The 25534-nt window shown below is 44.7% G+C and overlaps 1 protein-coding gene across 1 annotated transcript in view; it reads left to right on the top strand.

The window, feature by feature from the left end:
* PAX5 (paired box 5) overlaps positions 1 to 25534 on the top strand; it is a 182891-nt gene that overhangs the window by 80535 nt on the left and 76822 nt on the right. Inside the window, exon 7 of the mRNA XM_049773776.1 lies at positions 20849 to 20978. Coding sequence (XP_049629733.1) covers positions 20849 to 20978 — 130 coding nt within the window. The remainder of the gene's footprint in view (positions 1 to 20848; positions 20979 to 25534) is intronic.

Below are 25534 nucleotides of genomic sequence, written 5' to 3'. Positions count from 1 at the left end.
AAAATGAAAGAGAGGGGCAGGAGAGATAGCATGGAGGTAAGGTATTTGCCTTGCATGCAGAAGGATGGTGGTTCAAATCCCAGCATCCCGTATGGTCCCCTGAGCCTGCCAGGAGCAATTTCTGAGCATAGAGCCAGGGGGAACCCCCCCTGAGCACCACCGAGTGTGACCCAAAAACCAAAAAAACAAAGGAAGGAAGGAAGGAAGGAAGGAAGGAAGGAAGGAAGGAAGGAAGGAAGGAAGGAAGGAAGGAAGGAAGGAAGGCAGGAAGGAAAGAAAGAAAGAAAGAAAGGAAAGAAAGAAAGAAAGAAAGAAAGAAAGAAAGAAAGAAAGAAAGAAAGAAAGAAAGAAAGAAAGAAAGAAAATCCCATTATAATTTGGAGAATTTAACTATGCTCTTTTATTAGTGAGCTGAGTCTAATAAACTTGGCAAGGATACTTATAAGACTTGTCCAACAACTTAAAAACTTGGTTAAATAGACATGGAAAAGCCAACAATTAGAGAATATACATTTTTAATAAGCATACACAATGATGGACTATATGTTAGCTGTGAGAACAAATTTCAGAACTACCAAAACATGGGCCATGTTCTCAGTTTTAATAATTTGTATGTTTGAAAGCTTAGACAAAATGGGAAAGTTCATAGATCAAAATATAAATTCTAATGGAAATTACTAAAGTATTAGAACTGAATAACTAAAATTCAAAAGTCTGGGGTCTGGAGCAATAGCACAGCGGGTAGGGCATTTGTCTGTATGTGACCGGCCCAGGTTCAATCCCTGGCATCCCAGATGGTTGCCCAAGCCTTCCAGGTGTAATTTCTGAGTGAAGAGCCAGGAGTAAATCGTTAGTGTGGCCAGGTGTGGTCCCAAAACAAAATATTAAAAAAAAACTCAATACGGTGCATAAAAACTTTAGTATAATGCTAAAGGGAAATATGATTATCTTCCTACAACTTTCCCAATCTGTTTCCTTAGAGAGCCAGTATGAGCCAATGAAAGAAGAATTTCTAGACCTGTATGTTCTAAAAATAACGATGAGTGGTGGCTAGAGCAATTGATAGATTGGCCTTGGAAGGGAGTTGACCTAGCTGCTTCATAAATAAAGCAACTTTATAAAGTAACTTTTTAAGAAATGTTGGCAAGAGACAGAAAGATTAACAGAAGCACTTATGTGAAGGATGTTGGGGCTTGAGTTATTTGTGAGCTCAGTCATTTGGTTCTCAGTGGTTCCTCCACTTCCTTCTTCTGGGATGGACAGGTCACACCTGTGCTGTGGGATTTCAGTTGAGTCTATCACCTGAAGGATGTTGGCTAATTGGAGGGTGATCAGAAGAGGCTCAAGAGACTCAACCTCGATCTAACATTTAATAAGGACTTTATATGTTCCAGGTATTTTGCTGAACTCATATGTAGCATCCAACCCTGCCTCTACATGCTCCATAACAGAGGTGTCATACTGTTCCTATTATATAGGTGAAAAAATCGAGAGTAGGGCCCGGAGAGATAGCACAGTGGAGTTTGCCTTGCAAGCAGCCGATCTAGGACCAAAGGTGGTTGGTTCGAATCCCAGTGTCCCATATGGTCCTCCATGCCTGCCAGGAGCTATTTCTGAGCAGACAGCCAGGAGTAATCCCTGAGCAATGCTGGGTGTGGCTCAAAAAACCAAAACCAAAAACAAAACAAAAAAAATCGAGAGTAGAGAGGATAACAATAGTTTAAAGACCTATAGGGAGAAGCATTTAGGGGACAGATTATAAACCAGGCAGAGTCCAGGGACCATTTACCCTGCACCCCACTTTCACCAACTTTCTTCCCCAGCCCCCCACCCCACCCCAAATACTATCTTGTGAGGAGTTTGTAAAGAGAGCAGAACTGGCTGACATGGAAAAGATAAAACTCAACGAACACACAGGGATTTTCTCAGATCCCTTTGGAGAAAAAGAGATTGATTTGTGACTGCAGTAGGCCTTGGCCTAGGTCCATCAGGATCAGGGCAGTAGCTTTCAGAGAAGAACAAGAGACCCCTACATAAAACCTTCCACACAGACAGCATTACCTCCACAGGAACTGGGATTTATGTTTGGTGCCATGTGTCTGACACGGGCAGTGTGGCTGCCCAGGACATGTTCATCCATGAGACATGAGATAGTACTATGGTTTCAGGCCACCAAGAACACAGGAAACCTCACTCACTTCTTAGGGATTCCTAGTAGCAGCAGCTCCCATGGGTCAGGGTTTGAGAGGAAGATCATGAGAGCTGGTAGGGGCTTTGCAGTGCAGGTAACATCCCAGGTTCTATTCCCTGCATCACATATGGTGCCCTGAGTCCACCAGAAGTGATCCCTGAGTACAGAGGCAGGAGTAAGTCCTATGTACTACTGGGTGTCTGTCCCACCCTCAAAAAATAAATTCAGAAAAGAAAATAAAAGAAAAAGGAAGAGGGTAAGAAAATGCTCAGAGGTGCTTAGGAGTTTGTCTTGAAAGGGTGTCTCTGAGGTCATCAGTGGTGCTTAAGGGGAGATCTGGGGACTGATCTAGGGAAATATGATGATGGCCTGGAGGGACTGGCTTGGAGAGAGCCTAGGGGCTGAGGCCAAGGTACTGTGGCAGGATGGTTTGAGGGTGTGAGGGCTAGGCACTAGCACTGAGCAGCCCTCTGTCTTGCCCAGAGGGTCTTGGGGGCAGACAGTAGTTGGCTTTCCATGACAGACACACAAGGGACTGCTAAAATCAGGACAGCCTGAGAATGAAGAGTGCAGGGTTTGCTAGCAGTTTCCTGTGGGGGAGAGGATTTCAGCTCACCCTGAGTCTGCAGGCTGATGCTTCTATTCCAGGGTGCAGCATTCTGCTCAGCTCAGAAAGGGCCACTTCCACACAAACAGCAGCTTTTCTTTCTTTGTGCATAGGCTTATAACCACTTTTTCTTAGGGGACTTTGGGGCTATATCCAGCAGTGTTGCTCAGGGCTTATTCCTGGCTCTGTGCTTGGGGATCACTCCTGGCTCTGCTCAGGGGGTATCGTATTTGGTATTTAGTGTTGAACGAGGGTCAGTCATGTATAATATAAGTGTCCTATCTACTGTATTGCTATGGCCCCTTTTCCATGTGGTTTTGGTGCCACACCCATCATTTCTTGGCAGCTGAATCCAACTAAGTGGTTTGCATGTTGGGAGTGAGGCAGTTCCTGGTGCTTAGGTGCACCATGTAGTGTTAGAGATGGAAACTGGGTCTCCTGAAAGCATGTGCTCACCCTTTGAGCCATATCCCCTGCTTGAAAACTTTTTTTTTTTTTTTTGTTTTTGGGCCACACCCGGCGGTGCTCAGGGGTTACTCCTGGCTGTCTGCTCAAAAATAGCTCCTGGCAGGCATGGGGGACCATATGGGACACCGGGATTCGAACCAACCACCTTTGGTCCTGGATCGGCTGCTTGCAAGGCAAACGCCGCTGTGCTATCTCTCCAGGCCCAAAAACTTAGTCTTTTAAGTCTACTTGTCTTCACCCTGCTTTAATCCTGGTATATTAAATACAGGTAACAGTTCATACGAATTGAGTGAAATAAAGGTACACTTTCTCAGAGGGTCTAGTTCACAGTAGATACTTGGTGAATATTCTGTTTATATTCTTGCATGTATATATGCATGCATATGGGGCAGGGGAGATATCCCAGCTTGAACTCTCCAGGGGACCTGGTGGGAAAGAAAGTGGGGTGGGGAGGGAAGAAGTGAGTGTGAGAAGAGGGGAGTGGGTGGCATTGTTGGAGGGAGGAACAGGGCTGGAGAACTGAGGGAAGCTCCTGAACATTTGTGCTGGTAACTTGCTGGAACTTTGTGATAGCCAGCTTCCTGTGATGTCACTGTTTCTCTGGCTCTGGGCCACACAAACCAATGAGCTCAGGCATGAGCTGAAAAGAAAACTGGAAGAAAAAAATAAACTGAAAAGAAAATCGAAACAAGTGTGTGCTGCTTTTAGAACAACTGCTTGAGCTGCTAAAAAAAAATCTTTGCAATAACTGATTAATCCTGGGATATACTGTAAGAACTTCCCCTTTGCAAGCAAGCACAGGGACTACCTCCACTTGGGGTGACAGAGAAAGGTTCTGGGTTCTCCTCTTCAAAGCTAAGAAACCAGCACCAGCTGATATAGAATATTAAGAACTAAATTTCACACTTTCTCTGGCTTTGAGTAAAGCTCTCACTTTTTGGAGGATATGGAAAATGTGAGTGGAAGTGGCACCATGGGTGCCTGTGACTCCCAGTGGAGAGTGATCAGTCCCACCCTGCATGGAGAAGTGATAGCTATTGTTTTTCATTATTTGGGAGAAAAAAATAAGTACTGTGAAATTGCTGGAGTGGCTGTTTGTTACTTTCCTATTGGCATTTTCATAGTCATAGACATTTATTCTATTGCAGGGACAAGTCCATGTATAGAATATGACATTTAAAAACTACCAGGGTGAGGCAGGAATGATAGTATAAGGATAGGGCACCTGCCTTGTACTCAGCTGATGTGGTTCATTTCCTAGCACCACATGTGATCCCTTGAATATGTGATCTCTAGGAGTGGTTCCTAAGCTCAGAACCAGGAGTAAGCCCTGAGCACTATTAGGTATGGCCCATCTCTACTGCCCTGCCCTACAAAAATATAAATAAATAAAAGGAAAAAAAAAAAAAGCTCCAGATGCTGAAAGCGGTAAAGTGTTATGCATGAAACCCTGTCAGTAACAGAACTGTGAACCACAATGCCAAATGTTAAGTAAAAAAAAAAAGTACTTGTCATAGAGGCAGGGGGTGAAAGAGACACAGGGGCATTGGGGTGGAAGGAGTGGATACTGGTAAAGTAAGTGGTTGGTGTTGAAACATTGTATGCCTGAAATCCAAACAGGAATAACTTTGTAATCCTCAGTGACTAAAATCAGAAAGGAAAAAAAAGAAACTTCCAGATCAGCCAGCCAGTAAGAGGTAGCACAGGACCTGGATTCATTTCCCTGGCTTTCCAGAGATTAATGGCATGAATACCCAGGAGAAAAGCTGCTTCATATCCCACTGGGCTTCATCTCCTTTCTTTAAAAACATTTTTTATTGTTGACCTGCCATTTAATTAATTAATTAATTAAAAATTTAATTGCTTGAGATGCTGTGATTTATAATACTCTTAATAATGGTTTCTCATATATAATTCATATAATGCATATATTTCTAGTACCACACCCATCTTCCTTTTCAAACCTTTTAAATTTAATTAAATTTTTTGTTTTATTTAAAGAACTGTGGTTTACAAAGTTATTCATAAATAAAATTTAAAATGTTCCAGCATTAATCCACCATTAGTGTCTTCTTCCCTTCATTAATGCCCTCAGGTTTCCTCCCCCATCCCCACTCCATCTGCTATCTTGACAGGAATCTTTTTATACTTGTTAAAGTTTGGGTCTCAGTATTTAAGAGTTATTGTCTGTGATTTGAATATTTAGTTCTGTCCTTCCTTAACACCACCGATATACCCTAGTTCTCTTGATTCCTGTCCCCCATCATTGCTTCACATCTGTTCCCCACCACTTGATTTCTTTCCTTCTCCTCCCTCTACTCTAGGGCCAATGGTGACCTAGGCACCCCCCCCCCTTTTTCTGTTTTCTCATCCAGTTATTCTAACTACCACATATGAATGAGATCATCCTGTGTTTATCCTTCCTCCGGCTTACTTCATTTAACATAAGATCTTCCAGTTCCATCCATATAGCAGTGACTCTTTCATCAAGAGCTCTGTGTGTTCTTCTATTAGGCTGCTTCCATAAGATGAGCAAGTTGAGGCTCAGAACTCTGGCAATGTAGGCTAACTTTTCCCCTCCTGCCCACAGATGTTGGCACCAGTGCTGCTACACAGTTCTTGAGTGAATGTCAAGCTGATCTGTTTCTCTGCTCTTCTCCCCTCACTCGTGGGACCTGGGGTCTTCTCTCCTCATGGCATGTTTTACTTAGGACTCTAGAGCAGAGGAAAGCATGGCCCTCATGGAGCTTCTGTTCTTTTGTCACCAAGTGGGCTCTCTCCTTAAGCGCTGGGCTCCCAGCTGCCTGCTCTCTTGCTATGAACTATATTTTCTGTCTCTGAATGTTTCCTCTGCCTCCTATGGACATTGGGGTGGGAGTGAAGTTGTGGGCCAGGGCACCCCCCAGCTGACTGGGCTGCTCCTGGGAGCTCCTGAGCCCGCGTTGATTTACCGCGCCTCACTGCGCCACATGTCTTTAAAATTACAGTGCCCATTTTCTGCTGAAATAATTTCCACAAAGAGTGGCTCCTATTACCGCAAGAGGCGTGCAGACGTCATGATTTATTATTATTTATGGTCCCAAGGCCTTGTTTATGCAAGACGGGTTAGGTGCGTGCGATAGAAATGCCATTATGCAAATGACATTGAATGTCCTTACTGCGCCTAAATAATTTTTGTGTTGGACGATTAAACCTCATCTGTTATTGATATGGGCTGCAGTCGGGCTATTACAGAGTCCCAACAGTACTTACTCCCAGTAATGGGGAAACAGAGAGTGAGAGACCCATACAATTGCCTGCAGTGGGCCACGAGGGTCTGGGTGGAGGGGAACACCTGTGAGGGTACAAGGATCCAGCCTGCAGCGCCCTCCATCAGTGAGGTCTTGGACTAGAATGGGGGCCTGAAGAGTCTGTGGCCTTTCTGAGACATGATTTGATTTCCCCCCGGGAACTAGGCCATTCCACCCTGAATGTAAGCATGTGTGTGTTGGGGGACTAGAAGGGAGGGCACGGAGGCGGTGCTGCCCACAAGGGCTACGAATGTAGGGCTACCGATGTGCCCATTCTATCTTGCTGCCAGCCTATGTGCGCAATACACTCATTCGCTTGCTCACTCTCCCCCTTCTTTTTTTTTTTTTTTTTTTGACACAGCTGTGAAGTCCCATTTTGATCAGTGTTGATAGCTTATGAATTCCAAAATTGACAAAATTTACAGAAAAATGAGGATAATCCATCTTCCTTAGCGGCCTGTCAGGAGCTGGCCATACTTCATAATCTCCAATTACAGATGCTATTTTCCGACATTTACATGCAGATATTAGAACCAAATGAAAATGAGAAACAAAGAAAGAATGGAAATGCAGCTATTTATATGTATAAAGGACAAACAGGTAAATTCGAGACATTTAGATTGTATTTGGGGTCCCTTTAGGAGGCTGCCTCGGAAAGAGACAGCCTTGCGTCACGTGGGGTTTCAGAATAAAATGGTAAAATGCTGGGCCTCACCAGGCCTGCCCAGGATCTGGGAGTTTGGCTTCAAAATGGGCCATGTTTACTGGAATGGTTGTAGACATTCAGTGTGGGGGGCATGCAGGGTATCCCCAATCTTTCACAAGGTCTTGATCACCCACAGGTCATGTGGAGCCTTCCAGGCCACACATCTTTCACAAAGGAATGAATTCTATTCAGTATTCATTAATAAAAAAAATTGGTTTGTATGTGTATGCGGTGGGGGTAGGGCAGGTCATGTTATTAGATTCTGTTTTCTTCCTAAGACGAATTTCTGAAAGTTGATACCTCCTGATGACCCATGCAGAAGCTGCCCAAATGGGAGGTACCTCCTAGATAGAAAAGCTCTGGCCAGGTACCTAGGGTGCTACTCCAGTTGCTATTAAAAATGAATCTCAATAATAAGCTTCATGTGGAGGGAAGGAGCTCTGATATATGGACCCAGTCTGGCTGGGCTGAGAGGGGAGGGCCTGGGAGGTGGCTTTATAATGAAAATGTTCTTCCCATAAAACTGAAGGGAGAACAGCCCCACTGCCCTCACAACTGTATGTGGCACTGGCTTCTGGAAAGCCTGGGATATTAATTAGCACTGCTTTGGCAGAAAGTCTCCCAACCATGTCGGATGCTGCGATTTCTTCTCTTTGTGAGTTTGACATGGGGGCTACAAGTCCGCCTGGGCTTTCCCAGCTTACTGTTGGTATTGAACTTCTTTGGAGGATTAAACATCTTCCTCTCCTGGAAATGGAAATGAGTGATTTCAGGGTGTTCCAGGGTGAATCAAGGGGAGTCTGCTTGACTGGTGTGGAAGGCGGGACGTGGAGTGGTGGCCCTCTTTGCTTCACGCTCCCTTGTAAGCTTTTGTTTGTGTGAAGCCTGCTTGTAGCAGGCAGTTGGATGTTATTGGGTGTGTGATTTGTGGGAGTGAGGCGAAGAAAATGAACCTGTGAGCTAAATTTAATGTATGTGTGCCTCTGAGAGAAAAAAATTAATTGTTAAACATCGAACTCAAGCCTAGTCTTCACAAGTGTTTGTTTACATTGCCAGTCTCCAGGCTGGGGCTGGTTTGTTTAAATAAGCCCAAGTATCAGCACATAAAATGATTGTTGTGTGTTTTCTCCCAGGTATAAAATTCAGGATTTACAGAATGAACAGCAACTACAACAGGCAAACATTACTCTAATAATTAAAAGCAGAGGCTCTTAAATAAAGGGAGAAAGCCTTGATAAGAAGGCCCATGAGCACAAATACTGTTGTCATCATGCTAGATTTTTTTTTTTTGGGCCACACCCAGCGGTGCTCAGGGGGTTACTCCTGGCTGTCTGCTCAGAAATAGCTCCTGGCAGGCATGGGGGACCATATGGGACACCGGGATTCGAACCAACCACTTTAGGTCCTAGATCGGCTGCTTGCAAGGCAAATGCTGCTGTGCTATCTCTCCGGGCCCCGTGCTAGATTTTTCATGTTTGCTTTTTTTTCATTTACTTGAACTAAAATGTGGGTTTATGTGAAATAGCTAAAACCTAAGTCTTGCAGCTTAAATGTCTGATCTTCATTTCTGGTCTTCAACAAAACCAAGCACATCACTTTCAGTGAAGGAAAGGAAAGAAATCAAGGTGGGAAGGAAGAGGATGAGAAAGGGAAGTAATGGGGGAGCAGCAATCAGGCTTCAGTTATACTGGTGATATAGGATAGTGGTATAACTATAAATTCAAAGCACAGACTCAGCAACACTGAAAACACTGAGATCTAAGATGCGACCACTGAATTTTGTGTCTGTCAAGGTGAGATAAGAGATAGTGGTGGAGAGAATGGGGGTTAGGCATGGGGTCTGGGAGCTCTGGTGGAAGGAGTTGACATTGGATGTTGAAATATGATATGCCTAAAATTTAATTATTAATAACTTTTTAAATCATGGTTTTTAAATTAAATTAAAAAAATTAGGGGCTGAAGAGATTGTAGAGCAAGTAAGGCATTTGCCTTCCATTCAACCAATATAAGTTTGATCCTTGGCGTATTATATGGTATCCTGAGGACTGCCAGGAATGATTCCAGGAGCCAGGAGTAACTATTAAGTATCACAGGGTGTGGCCCCAAAATGATAAATAAATAAGTGAATAAATAAAATAACATTGATTAGAACGTATGTGAACCCAGCAGTGAGAGGCCTCATGGACCCATGACAGGGAACTTTTGTTTGTCTCATCTGTTGTCTGTTAATGCTGAGACTAATTGCTGATCTTGGCATGTGTCTGTGTCTGCTATCCTCTATCTAAGTGGTGAGGAGAAACAAGGATAAAGGTAGTAGAGCCCTAGGTGAAGCCCATCTGGAGCAGGTGGGAGTGGTAGCTGTCAGGGTGGCACAGTCAGGAGTAGTTCAGGAGTTCACAAGTCAGGCTGGTAGCTGGAGGTCTCTGGGTCCCAGTGCCTTGTGGATAGGCAGTCTAGAATCTTGAATAATGACACATTTTGTCACAGGCAGCTCTTGGACCTGCCTCTTTCATCCTCCAGATTCTGACTGGCACTAGGATGGGGTTGATGGTGTGGTGGAGAGTGGGGGAGAGGGATGTCTTGGGCTTCAACTACTGGGGGTGACCCATACAATTTATTTTTGGCACATGTGCTTCATTTTCATTGCCCATAAGGGGGTTCTTATCTCACAAAATCCACTAGGATTCAGTTAATTAATGCCTTTTAACACCCAGAGCCTTAGCTGAGGTGTAGTAAGCCCCTAAAAAAAGGCAAGTTATGCCATCACATTGTCTTGAGGGTTAGGTGAGAGCTACCAGTCTTCTGAGATGCAAATCAAGATGAGTAATCAGCGGTGGGATACAAAAGGTTTGTCTTCTTTTATTCACCCAAGGCTGACTGGGCAGCCTTTGACTGTTAGAAAGTTCTCTCTGGGGCAAGAGAGATAGTACAGTGGGTAGGGTACTTTCCTTGTAAGGGGCTGATCTGGGTTTATTTCTAGTACCACTCCTGAACCCCATCAGGAGTTGTCCCTGAGCATAGAGCCAGGAGGAGGCCTAAAGCACCACAAGCTGTGTCTCAAACCTCCTGAAAAGAAAGTTTTCACTAGGAAAATATATGACATTTAGCCTGAGGAATATGTGTTAGAGTATGAGTGTGTGTGTGTGTGTGTATATGTGTGTGTGTGTGTGTGTGTGTGTGTGTAAGAGTCTGGTGTGAGTGTGAGAAGAAGAGTATGTGAGCATGTGACCATTTATGATTTTTATCACTGAATCTTCTAGTCACCCAAGGAGCTGTGGCCTCTGGATTCTGCCTCATGTCCTCTGTAAGTGAACATGGTATTCCCAACCTTGTTCTTGAGATAATAATAGCAGAATGTTGGTGCTGACCCTCTCTTTCTGTTCATCTTGTACATTTCTCACTTTCATGGGTTCCCCTGATCCTTCTCTCCCTTTCTTCTGTGCTTAGCAGTGCTTTAGAGTAATCCTGTTCAGGCTAATGGGTATAGCCCAGCTTCAGATCAGATGGGGGTACTGCCAGTTGGAACCTCCCCGTCTCCGACAGCTTACAGGATCCTAAATACTGGAGCAAAGAAGCATGTGACAAACATCCTAAACAGATTTTGAATACCATAGGACATTGCAAGAAGGAGAGGATTCATTTTAAGCAAGGAGACACTGGGGAACATTCGGAGCTGTTTGACCAGAGAGTAACACCCTGAGCAAGTACCCTGTTCTAAAGACCAGCCTCTGTCACCCTGAGCAGCACTGAGCCCTGAGATCTGGAACACGAAGATTCTCTAAGTGACCATGGGTGCTGGGGATGAGAAAGAGGAGGGAACGTGTGTCTCCTGATTAGTCATTGCTAGAATTTTCTTCTTTGCAGAAGCCATAGTCTGTGACTCAGTTCCCTACCTGGGGTAACTCCTGCTCTGCTTGGGTGGGAGTCAGGGGCACACTAAACGGCCAGCTGATGAGCTGCAAAACTACATTGGGAACAGGGAATCTGTTATACTTTAAGTATCTTGTCTTAGATGCTCCCATTCCCCATCCTGCCAACTGCTTCTGCCCTTGTTATTGGCAAGTTCTGTAACATCAAGTGAAGGAGGAGCTTGTTTCATTCATACTCGTGGTACTCTCTGATGAGTGAAGTCCCTTTGAGATAACCTGGGAAGCTCCACTGTTGGCGGACCCACCCCAGAGCATTTGGTTTCATGTGTATTTATAATAGCCCATCTGTTTAGAACCAGGCTCTGGGCCAGGAGCTGTTGTTATAAAGAGGCACATCTCCATCTTTGTGAAGTTTTAGCTGGGGAATGAGAGCCTTGCACATGTGAACAATATGGAGAGTTCTAAGAACACGTCAATGTTCTATGAACATAGAAAAGAAGACGTCAGGGAGAGCTTTATACCTCTTCATTGCCCCCTCCTCCCCCCATTAATATGCACAGCAGTACTTTGTAGACTAGTGACTACGTTTTGCAAGAATGACTGTTTTGCAGGAATCCCCCACAAATTCAGCAAGCTTTTTATTTTTTCCCTCCCAAATTGATTTATCTTACTTTTATTTAATGAGGACTAAATACTAAACCCTTTAATTTTAATTTAATTTTATTTTTGTGTTTTGGGCCACAATGAGGTGGGTCACATGAGGTGTGTACAACAGAACCAGGCATTCATGTTCCCTGCTAGCCAGTTTCATTACTGTCATAAAGCCGAACTATACCCTAACATCTGCTCTGCAGGTGGGGCTTTGTGTCCAGTTTTCAATATGTTGTAGGAGGGAGGGAGCAAGTGAGCAAGAGCAAGAGAGACAGACAAACAGATAGACAGAGAGACAGACAGAGAACAGGATATATGGTGTCTATCTTGCACAGCAGAACCCATATTTGATCTCTGGCATCACATATGGTCCCCTCAGTGCTGCCAGTAGTGATCCCTAAACACAGAGCCAGGAGTGATCCCTGAGCACCGCTGGGTGTGGTCCTCAAACCAAGAAAAGGGGAAAAAAATGCCGCAGGTTAGAATTATGGCTCAAGTGTCAAGCACAGACAGGCCTAGCATGTGTGCGGTCTCAAGTTCAATCCCTGGCACTGCATGTTCTCCTCCTCCCAAACCCCCAATACTGCTAATACTGTGGCCTAAAAATCCCCCAAAATATCTCTTACTTGAAGATGAATGTGATGGTTAGTAAGTTGTGGAGCGGAGCACCTACCACCACAGTCTAGCTTTAGAGCAGTTTCTTCCCTCAAAAAATCCTGCATGGGGTTTATCAGCCAACTCTGATCTCCCAGCTCCTGTCATCGCTGCTCTCCTTTCTTCGTCTTTGGGTCTCTGACTGTCACAGTCCCTGGTTCTCTGACTTAGCATGTTCTCGGGGCTCATCCACATTACAGCACATGTCAGAACTCTGTTCCTTTTCCCTGTTGGATGGGATTCTGGTATACAGCTAGAGCAGGTTATGGTAATCACTCTTCATACATAAGCAAGCCCCCCTTTAAAGCTCCTCTTTTCAAATACTTGTCAGTGACCCTTTGAAAGATGAGGACTTTAAAAGCGTAAATATCATCTCATTATCACCTCTAAAAAGATAACAAACTCTGGAGCCAGAGAGTGCAGGGGTTTAAATTACTTACTTGTTTTGCATGTGGCCTGGTTTGAATACTGAGCACCACATATGGTCCTTGAGCACTAGAAGTGATTTCTGAGCACAGATCCGGAGTAATCTCAGGGCATTGTATAGTGTGTCCCCCTCCAAAAAATATTAGTGTACTCTTTATTATTAGGTCCACATCCAGTGTTTACCAGAAGATGCAGTGCTGTTTGGGCCCTATCATCCTGCCAGGGTTGGAACCAGGGTTTGGCACATGTACCCTAACTCTTTTACTGTCCTTCTCATCTCTCATAATACACATATATGTGTGTCTCTCTTTCCTGTTTGGGATCCAGCTGTTGGAACAGAGTGATTTCTTTACCATGGGGTTGGTTGCAGATGCAAAGAATAGCAGAGGGGAGTCCCCAAGTCCCCCTTCAGATAGGGATGTAGAGGCCTGTTATAGGAGGTCCATCTGAAGGTCCCTGATCCACCCTGTCTTGGCATCCAGACTCCTCTACCTTGTTTGTTTCAGGCCATGAGGCCAGTCGCTGATTGGGGGGATATGCACCACCCAATGTTTGGGAAGGTGTGTCAGTGGGCAGCTGTCTGGACCATCAGAGTGGAAATAGCTAGCTGGCCTTATGCTTCAGCCCAGCTCTGAGGTGCCCTGGCCCAGCAGCGAGCCCGGAGGAGCTCAGTCAGCGATGGGAAACTTTTTGGTCCAGAGCAGTGGTCAGATGTCATGGGAGGCGTCAGCCCCCCCTTCTCCTCCTTAGTTTCCCCTTGCCCCCTTCTCACGTGTCTGTTTCTTCTCTCCTCCATGCTATGGCAGTGGTGCCCCGTGCTGATGAGACAATACTTGGTGCAGCCCCAGGCAATCCTTTTCCAGGTAATATCCTAGGGGCCCAAATGATATCTAGCACCTACCCTCCAGGGCACTTGTTGCCTGCTTTCCAGAGCATTCTCCCATCCTTATCATCTGAGACTCTGACAGTGGTCCCATGGGCAGGCAGCCAGGGATGAGACTTTGATAAATGAAGAACTGAGGCTTAGAGCTGGAGCCTGCTATCTGTGAGGGAAGTACATATCCCTGTTGGTTCTGACCTATAGGACTCCCAGGAGCTCAGTGGCTGTGGGAGAGAAAGTGACCTCCTGTGGGTTGTATGGGAGTGAACAGTCTGAATTGCTGACCTTGGTTTGTTTCTCTTCCTGGGTCATAGTCAAGAACATTAGATTTCCAGGTGGGGGAGGGGCAGATGCTCAAAGCCATCTTCTGACAAAGAACTCAGAGCTCAGTTACCTGTTACCCCTGACTCAGTGGCTGGGATGGTAAGGGAAAGAAGGGCACACAAGTGCACAGATATACCAACTCATGTATGTGCGTGTGACTACATAGGGTTATCTTTGTATGCTTCTTCAGCCCTTTACTTCCTAAGCCACTGTGAGAAATGGTGCTAGGTTATCACAATGACCAGGGAAGAGGGCATCAGCAACTCCCTCTGTCCTCTTACTCTTTCTTATTGTCTCCTCTATTCTTCCCTTTTTCTTTCTATCTCCTGGGTCTTCACTTTTACAAAGGATGGAGTTTGTCTGAAAAAGAAAAAGTTATGCAGATCCAAGCTAGTTATGTTCAGACTGAGAAAGTTCAGAAATTCTGTAGAGAAAAGGGGAAGATCTTTGTACCAGTGTCCACCATGTTATATGGTTGAGTATTAAGTCTGACTGAGCAAAAAGGGCTAGGCAATGTTTTCCAATGTTCTTGTTCTTTAGTCAGAGGAAGAAAAAAGGAAATCATATTTCTGCCACTAAATTGTATGAAGAATCGATAAGGAGTTTGAATATTCTAATAGATATTGTCTCCAGATGTTAAAATTATTTGTCTGTTCTTTGCATTGTCCCTAACATACATTACATGTATGCCATTCCATCACAAAATAGGCTACTTCTCAGGGGCATTAATTAATGGTACACAAAAACCTGGCTTTTTGGTCACCTCACTTGATGAGTGATTGAGTAGGAATGGGGATAGAGGGAGATCTTGGAGTGTCTTTAAACATTACCAGTAAAATTCTGAATGTTGTGGCTATTGCCATACCCCTGAAAATTCATTCATTCAGCAAGTACTTTGGAGGCTGTATTTCGAAGGCCATCTGGTAGCTGTTGTCTATGGTGAGATGTACAATAATGGGATTCTACCAAATACTAAGTGTGAAAGTGCAGATAGTGGACCCATGGTAGGTATGTGGGACTTAGGAATGTATTTCCTAATAATTGAAGTGAGTCTTGGGTCTTGTGACTAATGTAGAAGGTCTCTAAGGGATGGAATGAGAAGGCTCCTTCAGAATGGGGTGGCAGCTATAGAATGGCTGAGGAATATCTGATGTACCTGGATTGGGTTCTGCAGAGACTGAGTGATTGAGGAAAGTGCAGTTGCCTTTAGAGACTACAGTGATGTGAATGGGGAGTGATCACTCATCTGAAAGGAACAGTAGCACTACCTCCTGTAGGAGCAGGGCATGAAGGGAGAATTCCTCTGGAGAGGGTGGGTTCTGGGCTGACCCTGTGAGATGCTAATGGAGTAGGCTTGGATGGTGAGATAGCGAGCACTGGGCTAAGAGTTCCAGCCCTTCATCTTTCCTTGTGGCAGCCAATGTGGACTTGCAGTCTAGAACCTCTCAGAGTGCAGAAGTAACATGAATAGATATTTCATGTCTTGAAAAGATGATCCAAACCTAACTGTTGAAGTTTCCAGACAAAAATGGACTCTGAATTCACGGACAAAATCAAAACCAAATAGTAAATCACCCCCATCATATGTATAAGACCCTGGCATTGATTACTGGCACAGAAAAGAAAAAAAAGAGAAAAGAAAAGGAAAAAGTAAAACCAATCCAACAACAAAAAGGCACTTCCATGTGGGTATTAAAGAAGCCAAGAGACAGTATACCCTTTTCCCAGCATCTTTTTGCAGTTTACTCTGTGCTCATACCCTATAGCAGTATGTTGGGAACCATTTGTGGTGTAGAGAATTGAACTAGGGCCAGCCAAATACAAGGCAAGTGCCAGAATCCTAGTACTCTCTTGCCTTTCCTTGAGGAGAAATAGGCTATTTCTACAGTACCCATAGCCCAGATTAGAATCTGGGAAGGAATGATCCTGGTAGTAAGGACTCAAGAATGCCAGCATCACTGGCACTTACCTGAGGTACAGTCTAGTGCCCATAGAGGCACTCATCAGGGGTTAATCCACATACTCACCGTGCAGGCCTGTGATCATCAGGTACCAGCTGGCTCCCTTCCCACCTTACTTCTTCTTTACTCCTTTTTTTTTTTTTTTTAACTGTTCATATCTGTCAGTGCTCAGGGCTTATTCTTGGCTCTGCACTTAGGAGTCACTCCTGGAAACTCTAGGAGGTTCATCTAGTATTCCAGGCATAGAATCCAGGTTGGCCTTGTGCAAGACAAATGCCTTACCTGCTGTATTATTGCTCCAGTTTCTTCCTTCACCTCCTTCACTTAGTTTGCTCCCTGCTTCTGAATCACTCCTGTCTTCTTACCTGGGAACCTCCCCTCAGTTTTCTTCTGCCTCAAGGGTCAGGGATGGCTCAGTTACAGGTAAATGCAGCATGCCCTGAGCATGTTTCCCTCCCATCTGGGAGTGGTTTCGCACTCTTATCCTCTAAGACGGGACTTTGGGGCCCTGTGTAATTTTTTCTTGGAGTTTATGGAGGAAGGGCAGCCCTTCACATCCCACTTTACACACAAAAGATTCATAAACACTAACCACATGGGACTCAGACCAGGACCTGCCCCATTCTCCCCTGAAGCTTGGGGGTCAGAAGATGCCACCTGGATTGAGAACCTTTTGGGAGTTTCCACTTTTTTTGTCTTCCCACAGCTGTCCGTAGGGTGCTGCTCCAGAGATCTTTACTTCCACAGCCCTGTTTAGCAAAAGAGGCAAGAACATACCCAAGTTCTGTTCACTGGAAAATCAAGTTTTAGTTTAGAGGTCCCCCAACTTATTTGACCTATCACCTACCTCCTTTTTGAACACACACACACACACACACACACACACACACACACACACACACACACACACACACACACACACACCCTGAACTGAAAGTCTATCTGAGCAAACAGATATATATATATTTGTTCCCAAATATATCCAAGGTTACTGTCCCTGAGCCCCATCTTTTGGTTGGTGCCGTCAATTTTCTCAAATGCTGGTTTTGGCAGTGATTCGAAGCAAGTAGTATGTTTCTTTCTCTCCACCTGATACTGCACTCATGTCCACTTCTAAGTGAAACCAAGATTGACCAAACAGAGCTTCCTCTCTCTCTTTTCCTCCCTCCCTCCCCCTTACACTCCTTCCTTCCCTCCCTTTCTTCCTCCCTCTCTTCCTTCCGTCTCCCTTACGTTCCCTCTCTTCCTTCCTTCCTTCCTTCCTTCCTTCCTTCCTTCCTTCCTTCCTTCCTTCCTTCCTTCCTTCCTTCCTTCCTTCCTTCCTTTCCTTCTCCTTCTCTTTTCCGTCCTTCCTTCCTTCCATCCCTCCCTTCCTTTCCTTCCTTCCTTTCCTTTCCTTCCTTCCTTCCTTCCTTCCTTCTTCCTTCCTCCCTCCCCCCCCCCCCCCTCCCTCCCCCCCTCCCTCCCTCCCTCCCTCCCTCCCCTCCCTCCCTCCCTCCCTCCCCTCCCCTCCCTCCCTCCCTCCCTCCCCTCCCTCCCCTCCCCCCTCCCTCCCTCCCTCCCTCCCTCCCTCCCTTCCTCCTTAGTTTTTGGGACACACCCAGTGACACTCAGGGATTACTCCTGGCTATGCACTCAGAAATCTCTCCTGGCTTGGGGGACCATATGGGACAACAGAGGATCGAACCAAGGTCCATCCTGGGTCAGCTCCGTGTAAAGCAAATGCCCTACAGCTGCACTATTGCTCTGGCCCCTCTTTCTTTCCCTTCCTTCCTTCCTTCCTTCCTTCCTTCCTTCCTTCCTTCCTTCCTTCCTTCCTTCCTTCCTTTCTTCCTTCCTTCCTCTCCCTCCCTCTCTTTCTTTCTCTCTCTCGTTCTCTTTCTTTCCTCTCTCTCCTCTTTCTCTTTTTCTCTCTCTTTTTCTTTCTCTCTCTTTCTTTCTTTCTTCTTTCTCTTTTCTTTCTTTCTTTTTCTTTCTTTCTTCTTTCTTTCTTTCTTTCTTTCTTTCTTTCTTTCTTTCTTTCTTTCTTTCTTTCTTTCTTTCTTTTCTTCTTCTTTCTTTCTTCTTTCTTTCTTTTCTTTCTTTCTTTCTTTCTTTCTTCTTTCTTTCTTTCTTTCTTTCTTTCCTTCTTCCTTCCTTCCTTCCTTCCTCCTTCCTTCCTTCCTTCCTTCCTTTCTTTCTTCTTCTTCTCTTTCTTTCTTTCTTTCTTTCTTTCTTTCTTTCTTTCTTTCTTTCTTTCTTTCTTTCTTTCTTTCTTTCTTTCTTTCTTTCTTTCTTATCTTTCTTTCTTTCTTTTCTTTCTTTCATCACACCCAACGGCACTCAGGGATTACTTCTGGCTCAGAAATAGCCCCTGGAAGGCTCAGGGGACCAAATGGGATGCCGGGGATTGAACCCGGGTTGGCCTGTGCAAGGCAAATGTCCTACCTACTGTGCTGTTGCTTTGGCCCAGACTTTTCTCTTTCTGTAGGTGACATAATGGATAGTTCTTGTTCTATATGTGGCCTTCATGAAAAAAATCCTGGTGCTAACAAATCAATCTTGTACCTGTGAAGGGACCAGGTTTATTATGGTATAAACATCATGGTTTTGGAGGCAGATGGGCCTGAAGATTTAGTTATGGCTCATCAGGGCTCAGGGCATTGAGAAGCTGTGTGACCTGAGGCCATATTCTTTCTATACCAAACATCTCCATTCCTTCATGTGTAAAATGGAGACAACATAGAACCTACTTCATGTGGGTGATTATGAGGATTAAATGGGATAATGCAAGTAACACTCTTGACACACATTAAGGGATTGATGAAGTGAACTTTTGATAGGCAGGAAGATTGTGGTTCTTATCGTCCTGGAACTTTTGGAAGGACCTGCAGTGCAAAGGCATGATTATACTTCTGGAAGATGGTAGCTAGGAAGGACTTCCTGGAGGAAATGGTACATTGGTGCAGGGTGTCTGGAACCCACTACTGTTCTCACATGGCTGATAATTCAATATGAACACCCCCCAGGTCCCTTGTTTCCTTCCCAGGGAGGGCAGACTTGCTTTTAAGGATTTGGGGCTACGCCAAGAGCCAACCACATTAGATATTGTTACCTTTGACATTTAGGTTTCTAATGCACCTGGAGTTGATTTTTGTGTCTGGTATTAAGGATCTAATTCCCCACCTTCTCCCACTCCTGAATGGATAATGGGCTGCCCAGCCTGTTGATTAGAATCATTCCCTCCCACTGATTTGTGCCTCACCCCTTCTCATATATCAAGGCTCCACAGATGCGTGGATTTGTTTTTGGACTTGCTTCTGTTTCACAGGTCTATTTTACTGGGCCTGTGCCAATAGCACACTGTCTTTATTATGTCCGATTTCTAGTGATTCCTGATGTGGGCAGGTGTGCTCCCACCCTGACCTCCTCCCCTTTTGGAGCAGCTTCTCCTGAAGATGATTGAAGAACACAGAGCACTGGACAAGAAGTCCTCAGCCAGTGCCCTTTGAACTCTGCTGCCCCGCCCCCCTTAGTTTTTTGGCATTGCAACAAACCCAGGAAGGTTTTGCTCATTATTTTCAGAGAAAACTTTCTAAAACATGCCTAAGGAGAGTCCTTTTTGTCTGCTACTGTTGCGTGTCTCTCCTGTTTCCAGTCTTCTGCACCCTGGCTCAGTCCTCATCAGCCCATCCAAGGTGTCTGCAACTCCTGGAAGACAACTTGCTGCTCTCTTCCTGTGTGGCCAGGACATAACCCTGCAGGGCATAAGCCAGCAGAGAGCTTGTCACTGGCCAGGCGAGAATCCTCTGGGAAGGCCTTATGTGGATTGGGCATTTGCAAATACTTTCTTTATTTGAAAACAAATAAATTCCTGGGAGCTCAGTGAGAGGAGAACCCTGTCACTATGGTTTATCATCTGCCAGTCCTCGAATGAATGAATGGTAGGGAGGGCTTCTGCATGCCTATTCTAGCAACTGTCCTTACCATGGTTTAGATGCTGGAAAAAGCCTCACAGCAAGCTCTGATCTCATGAAATGATTCTGAGCTCCTCATTTATGTAGATGGAGTGAATATGATATGTACCTTGTCATTTCCAGCCTACACATGTTTACATGCTTCAGGAATCCAAAAACACTTGCCACATGATGCTAACGGATGGGGTTTGGGGAAGGGGTTTATAGTGACCTATCCTGGGACTTTGTTCTCCCCAGGCAGATGCCTACCTCCTCTCCTCAGAACTGGCTCGGCTCATCTGTGAAATGAAGGTTTGGATTGGACGACATACCAAAGTCTTCTAACACTTTTTTTATGATTCTTTTTCTGGAGGTTGAAAGCATGAAGTCAGAAATCTCTCTTTGTTGTTGTTGTTGTTTTAGGGCCACACTTAGTGGTCCTCAAGGGCTATTTTCAGTTCCAGGCTTGGGGGATGTCATTTTTTACATACCTTCCTGCTATTCAGGGAGCCATGGTTCCGGTATGAAAAGCCTGTTTTCAGCTCAAAGAGCTATCTCTCCGGCTCAGAAACTCCTCTTTGCATCTTCTTGACTACCAAACTCTTACTTCACCCTAGCCTGGGGTCCTGATGGAGAGGGCTGGGCAAAAGGGTACCAGGAGCCACCAAGAAGCATGGTGTGAATCTGCACCAAATCCTGCCCCCCCCCGCCCCCCGGAAAGCTTGTCCCTTCTGGACTCTGGTCTGGTTCTGTTGAGGTAAACCTGCCCTCAACATCAGGGCATTTGGGTACACCCTGTGGGTGAGGGACTGACACAGACCCCCTGCTCAGTGGCTTTTCCTGGGGTGCACCTCAATACTGAGCTGGGTTTTGTTTTCTCTCTCAGACCACTGAGTACTCAGCCATGGCCTCACTGGCCGGAGGGCTGGACGACATGAAGGCCAACCTGAGCAGCCCCACCCCAGCCGACATCGGGAGCACCGTGCCTGGGCCACAGTCCTACCCCATCGTGACAGGTGAGGATAAAAGGGGGTGACTGTGAGGGGGTGAGAAGGAGAGAAAGAGAAAGAGAGAGAGACAGAGAGAAAGAAAGAGAGAGAGAATGTGGATGGTGCAAAGAAGTATCTGTGGTACTTTGGGACTTGATGCTGTTTTGCTTCGATGAGAGACAAAGGTTTAAGAACAAGACACCCCCTACGAGCTGTGGGGACCAGGAACTAGGACACAGGGGCCTGGTTGTAACTGCAGTAATGAAGCCAGGGAGAGTAGATGCCAGGTGGGCTGTGGGCTGCAAGGGCTGGCAGGGAAGCCTCAGGCTGGAGGGTTCCTGTGGCCCTAATGGTCTTGTCGAAGGGGCCTTGCAGCAGGTGGCTGTTGGTCTTTGAACTGGCTATCAGAGGCCAGTTTGGGAAGGGCAGTGCTTTGGGCTGGAAGGTGCTTGGTGGTTGTAGAGTTACAGCCAAACTCAGTTGTTGGTGTAAAGAACAAGAGTTTGTTTCTGGGTTTGAACTTGTGGGTAATGTCAAGTAATGCCAGGTACCTTCTGGAGCTTTCTGGGTCATGTCTTCTTTGCTGTGTGATGGGACTGACGAGAGTCTCTGTGCCCTGAGTTGAGCTGTGGGGATGAAGGCGACTGTGTGTAGAGGCTGCAGAGGTCCACATCTAGAACACAGTGGTCCTCCAACTCACATCACTCTGAGTTCTTAGAGCCCTCTCCTGGCATAGGTCATAGATTTGGGGATTCAATGGGGAACATACAGACTCTTTGCTTTTGTTGTTGTTCTAGTACAGGGTGATTACAGAGGGACGTGCTCTGAAATGTGGTTCCTATTAGGGGCCCAGGAGAAACAACGGAATTTTGGGGGCTGTGGTAGAGGGTAGAGGGCCCTAAGCCATGGGATTCTACTTCCAATTGTAGGAAATACCACTAAGACTGGTAGGCATGACACAATAAAGAATAACAAAAGCCTTTTTGAAAATAGAAGTTTAATTCTGCTTGCAAATTACCCTAAGAGGGCTGGAGAAATAGTACAGTGGGTAGGGTGCTTACCTTGCATGTGGCTGACCTCAGTTTTATCCTTGGTGCCTGTAAAGTTTCCTGAACCCTCCAGGAGTGATCCCTGAGTGCAGAGACAGGAGATATCCCTGAGCATTGCTGGGTGTGATTCCCAAACAAAATAAAAGTATGAGAAAAAAGGCAAAGTAGTGTGAAAAAATAACAAAACCCAATTTCCTTAATGTACAAAGAGTTTTTAGAAATGAATAACAAAAATGTGTAGAAGAATGTAAGCAACAGTATAGTGGGGAGCCAGAGCTGTGATGCAAGTGGTAGGGCATTTGCCTTGCACACACTAACCTAGAATGGACTGCGATTCTATCCCCCTGCATCCTATATGGTCTCACAAGCCAGGAGCAATTTCTGAGCGCATAGCCAGGAGCATCACCAGGTGTGGCCCATACACCAAAAATAAAATAGTATAGTGGCTAGGTATAATATTCACCTTGCACACAGCCAATTGGGGTTTGATCCCATATTCCATATAGTTCCCCAAAGCACTGCCAGAAATGACTCCTAAGGGAAGAGCCACGAGTAAGTTCTGAGCACCACTGTGTGACCCAAAAACAAACAAAAAAATAGAGATTTAGGGAAAAGATGCTCATAATGAAAAAAGCATAATCCAATAGTGTATGAAAAGATATGCACAGATTCAGCATTTTAAAAAGTGAAAATAAAAATAATCATTAGTGACTTACCAAAAATTGAAATGCTTCTTGAGGTCAGTGTTAGAAAAGGCATGAGAGGGCTGGAGATATAGCATGGAGGTAAGGCATTTGGTCAGTGGATTGAATTCCAGCATCCCAAAATATCCCCTGAGGCTTCCAGGAGTGATTTCTGAGTGTAGAGTCAGGAGTAACCCCTGAGTACTGCTGAATGTGACTCAAAAACCAAACAATAAAAAAGAAAAGGTATGAGAAACATATTTTTGGTAAACTAATATAAGTGTGTGAATTGGTGCAGTTTTCCCTGGAGGGTAATCTGGAAATATCTATTTAAAATGGGACGCCTACTCTCTAACCCAAAAGGTTTATATGCACTTTACCTCACAGATATATTCACCCAGAAGCACAGTGAGACCTTTATCTGTATAGTAATAACTATTTACAAAGGCAAATAAACGGAAACTGTGCAGCCTACCAGTAGGAGTTGGTAAATTAACTATGGCTTTTTCACACCACAAAGCACTGTGCAACATTTATAAAAATTAAGTAGCATTAGCTGTGCTGAGGTGAAGAAACAGACAAAGTTCACTTTTAAGTAAATAAAAATTTGAAGAGTAATATGTTAAGTAAGATCCATACATTAGTGTGAAAAATATAGAAAGGATATAATCTGGGGGTACACATTCACAGAGGCCAGCTGTTTATCTGAAGAGTTTCTCTGAGAAGAATCCCAACCCTTTCCCTTTATTGAAGCGCGATGCCAGCTTGGTGGGGTTCTCTGTCCAGCACCCCTCCCAGTGGGTTCTTTGGGATAGAAAATATGTACAGTGTCCTTTTACACTCCTGAAATTAAGTTCACATCTAACCCCATCAAAAAATGGGGAGAACAAATGAACAGACACTTCCTCAAAGAAAAAATACACATAGCCAAAAGGCACATGAAAAAATGCTCCACATCACTAATCATCAGGAACATGCAAATCAAAACAACAATGAGGTACAACCTCATGCCACAGAGACTGGCACACATTACAAAAAAAAAAACAAAAAACAAAAACAAAACAAAACAAGAGCAATCAGTACTGGCTGAGATGTGGGGAGAAAGGAACTCACTTTCACTGCTGGTGGGAATGCCATCTAGTCCAGCCTTTATGAAAAACAATATGGAGATTCCTCAAAAAAACTGGAAATTGGACTCTCATATGATTCAGCTATACCACTCTTAGGGATATATCCAATGGACACAAAAACACAATACAAAAATGCCTTCTGTACACCTATATTCATTGCAGCACTCTCTATAATAGTCAGAATTTGGAAACAACCCAGATGCCCGACAACAGATGAGTGGCTAAAGAAACTGTGGTACATATATCCAGTGGAATACTATGCAGCTGTCAGGAGAGAAGTCATGAAATTTTCCTATACATGGATAGACATGAGAACTATTATGCTGAGTGAAATAAGTCAGAAGGAGAGAGATAGACACAGAATAGTCTCACTAGGGGGCCGGAGCAGTGGCGCAGGCAGTAGGGTGTTTGTCTTGCATGTATTAACCTAGGATGGATGGCAGTTCAATCCCCCATCATCCCATATGATCCCCCAAGCCAGAGGCGATTTTTGAGCGCATAGCTAGGAGTAACCCCTGAGTGTCACCAGGTGTGACCCCAAACCATAAAAACAAACAACAACAACAACAACAACAAAAAGAATAGTCTCACTTATCTATGGGTTTTAAAAAAAATAAAAGGCATTATTGTAATAATGCCCAGAGATAATAGAGATGAGGGCTGGAAGGACCAAATCATGATATGAAGCTCACTGCAAAGAGTGATGAGTGCAGTTAGAGAAATAACTACACTAGCAACTATCATGACAATGTTAGTGAGTGACAGTAGAATGCCTGTCTCGAATATAGGCAGGGAGGGGGTGGGGGAAGAGGGGGTTGGGGGGCATTGTGGTGGTAAGGTTACACTGGTGAAGGGGGGGGGTTCTTTTTTATAACTGAAACTCAATTACTAACATGTTTATAATCATGGTGCTTAAGTAAAGATATTATAAAAAAATATAGCCTATCTTCACATCTGACTTTAAATTCAATTGAAATCACAACCCAACTGTAAGATTAAGGAGAATTGGAAGCAAAATTCTTTGTTATTTCAATGAAAATTCTTTATCAGCATACACAGTGGATCCATCAGTAGTCTGCGTGCCACACACAGAGCTAAGGAAAGGTAAGGTAGATAGGATCCCTGCTCAGAAGCTCTGTAGGCCTCATGAACCCTCCAGATCAGCCAGGGTTTACAAATAGGTGAGAACTCTGGGCAAGGTTCCAAGTAAAACAGAGTCAGAGCTGAGCTCCATTTACATGGTAGTTGCATTCCACGAAAATTCAGTGTCTATTAAGACCATGGAAATTGCCAGTCACATTTACATGTAAATGAAGTTCAGTTCTAGACTCCAGTAATTATAAACAGATTTGTCACCTATGTGAATGTTTGGCAGGATGTGACAATAATGGGAGACACAAGAAAATTCTCTGTGGTATGATGCTGACCTGCTGCCAGCCAGTAACGTCCCCATGCCATGAAAAGCAAAAACAAAAGCAAAAACACATGTTTTCAAAGCACCCCTGTAGGGGGCACTTGCCAACACTACTGAGAATTGCTTGGATATCTCCTACCCCCGAAGGAGTGTCTTCAAGAGCAGCAAAAGCAGCCTTCATGCCACTGCTTGACATTCACACAAGTAGTGTGTGTACACGTTTTGACACTGTGTTGAAAGCTTCAGGGGTGAACTGTAGTATTCCAGCTGTACCCTCATCTCTTCTTCCCTGTCCCTGGAGCTGAGT

This window comes from Suncus etruscus, chromosome 1, assembly GCF_024139225.1.
Source record: "Suncus etruscus isolate mSunEtr1 chromosome 1, mSunEtr1.pri.cur, whole genome shotgun sequence".
NCBI lineage: Eukaryota > Metazoa > Chordata > Mammalia > Eulipotyphla > Soricidae > Suncus > Suncus etruscus.
The sequence above is the reverse complement of the archived record's forward strand: the minus strand, read 5'-3'. Positions and strand labels throughout refer to the sequence as shown.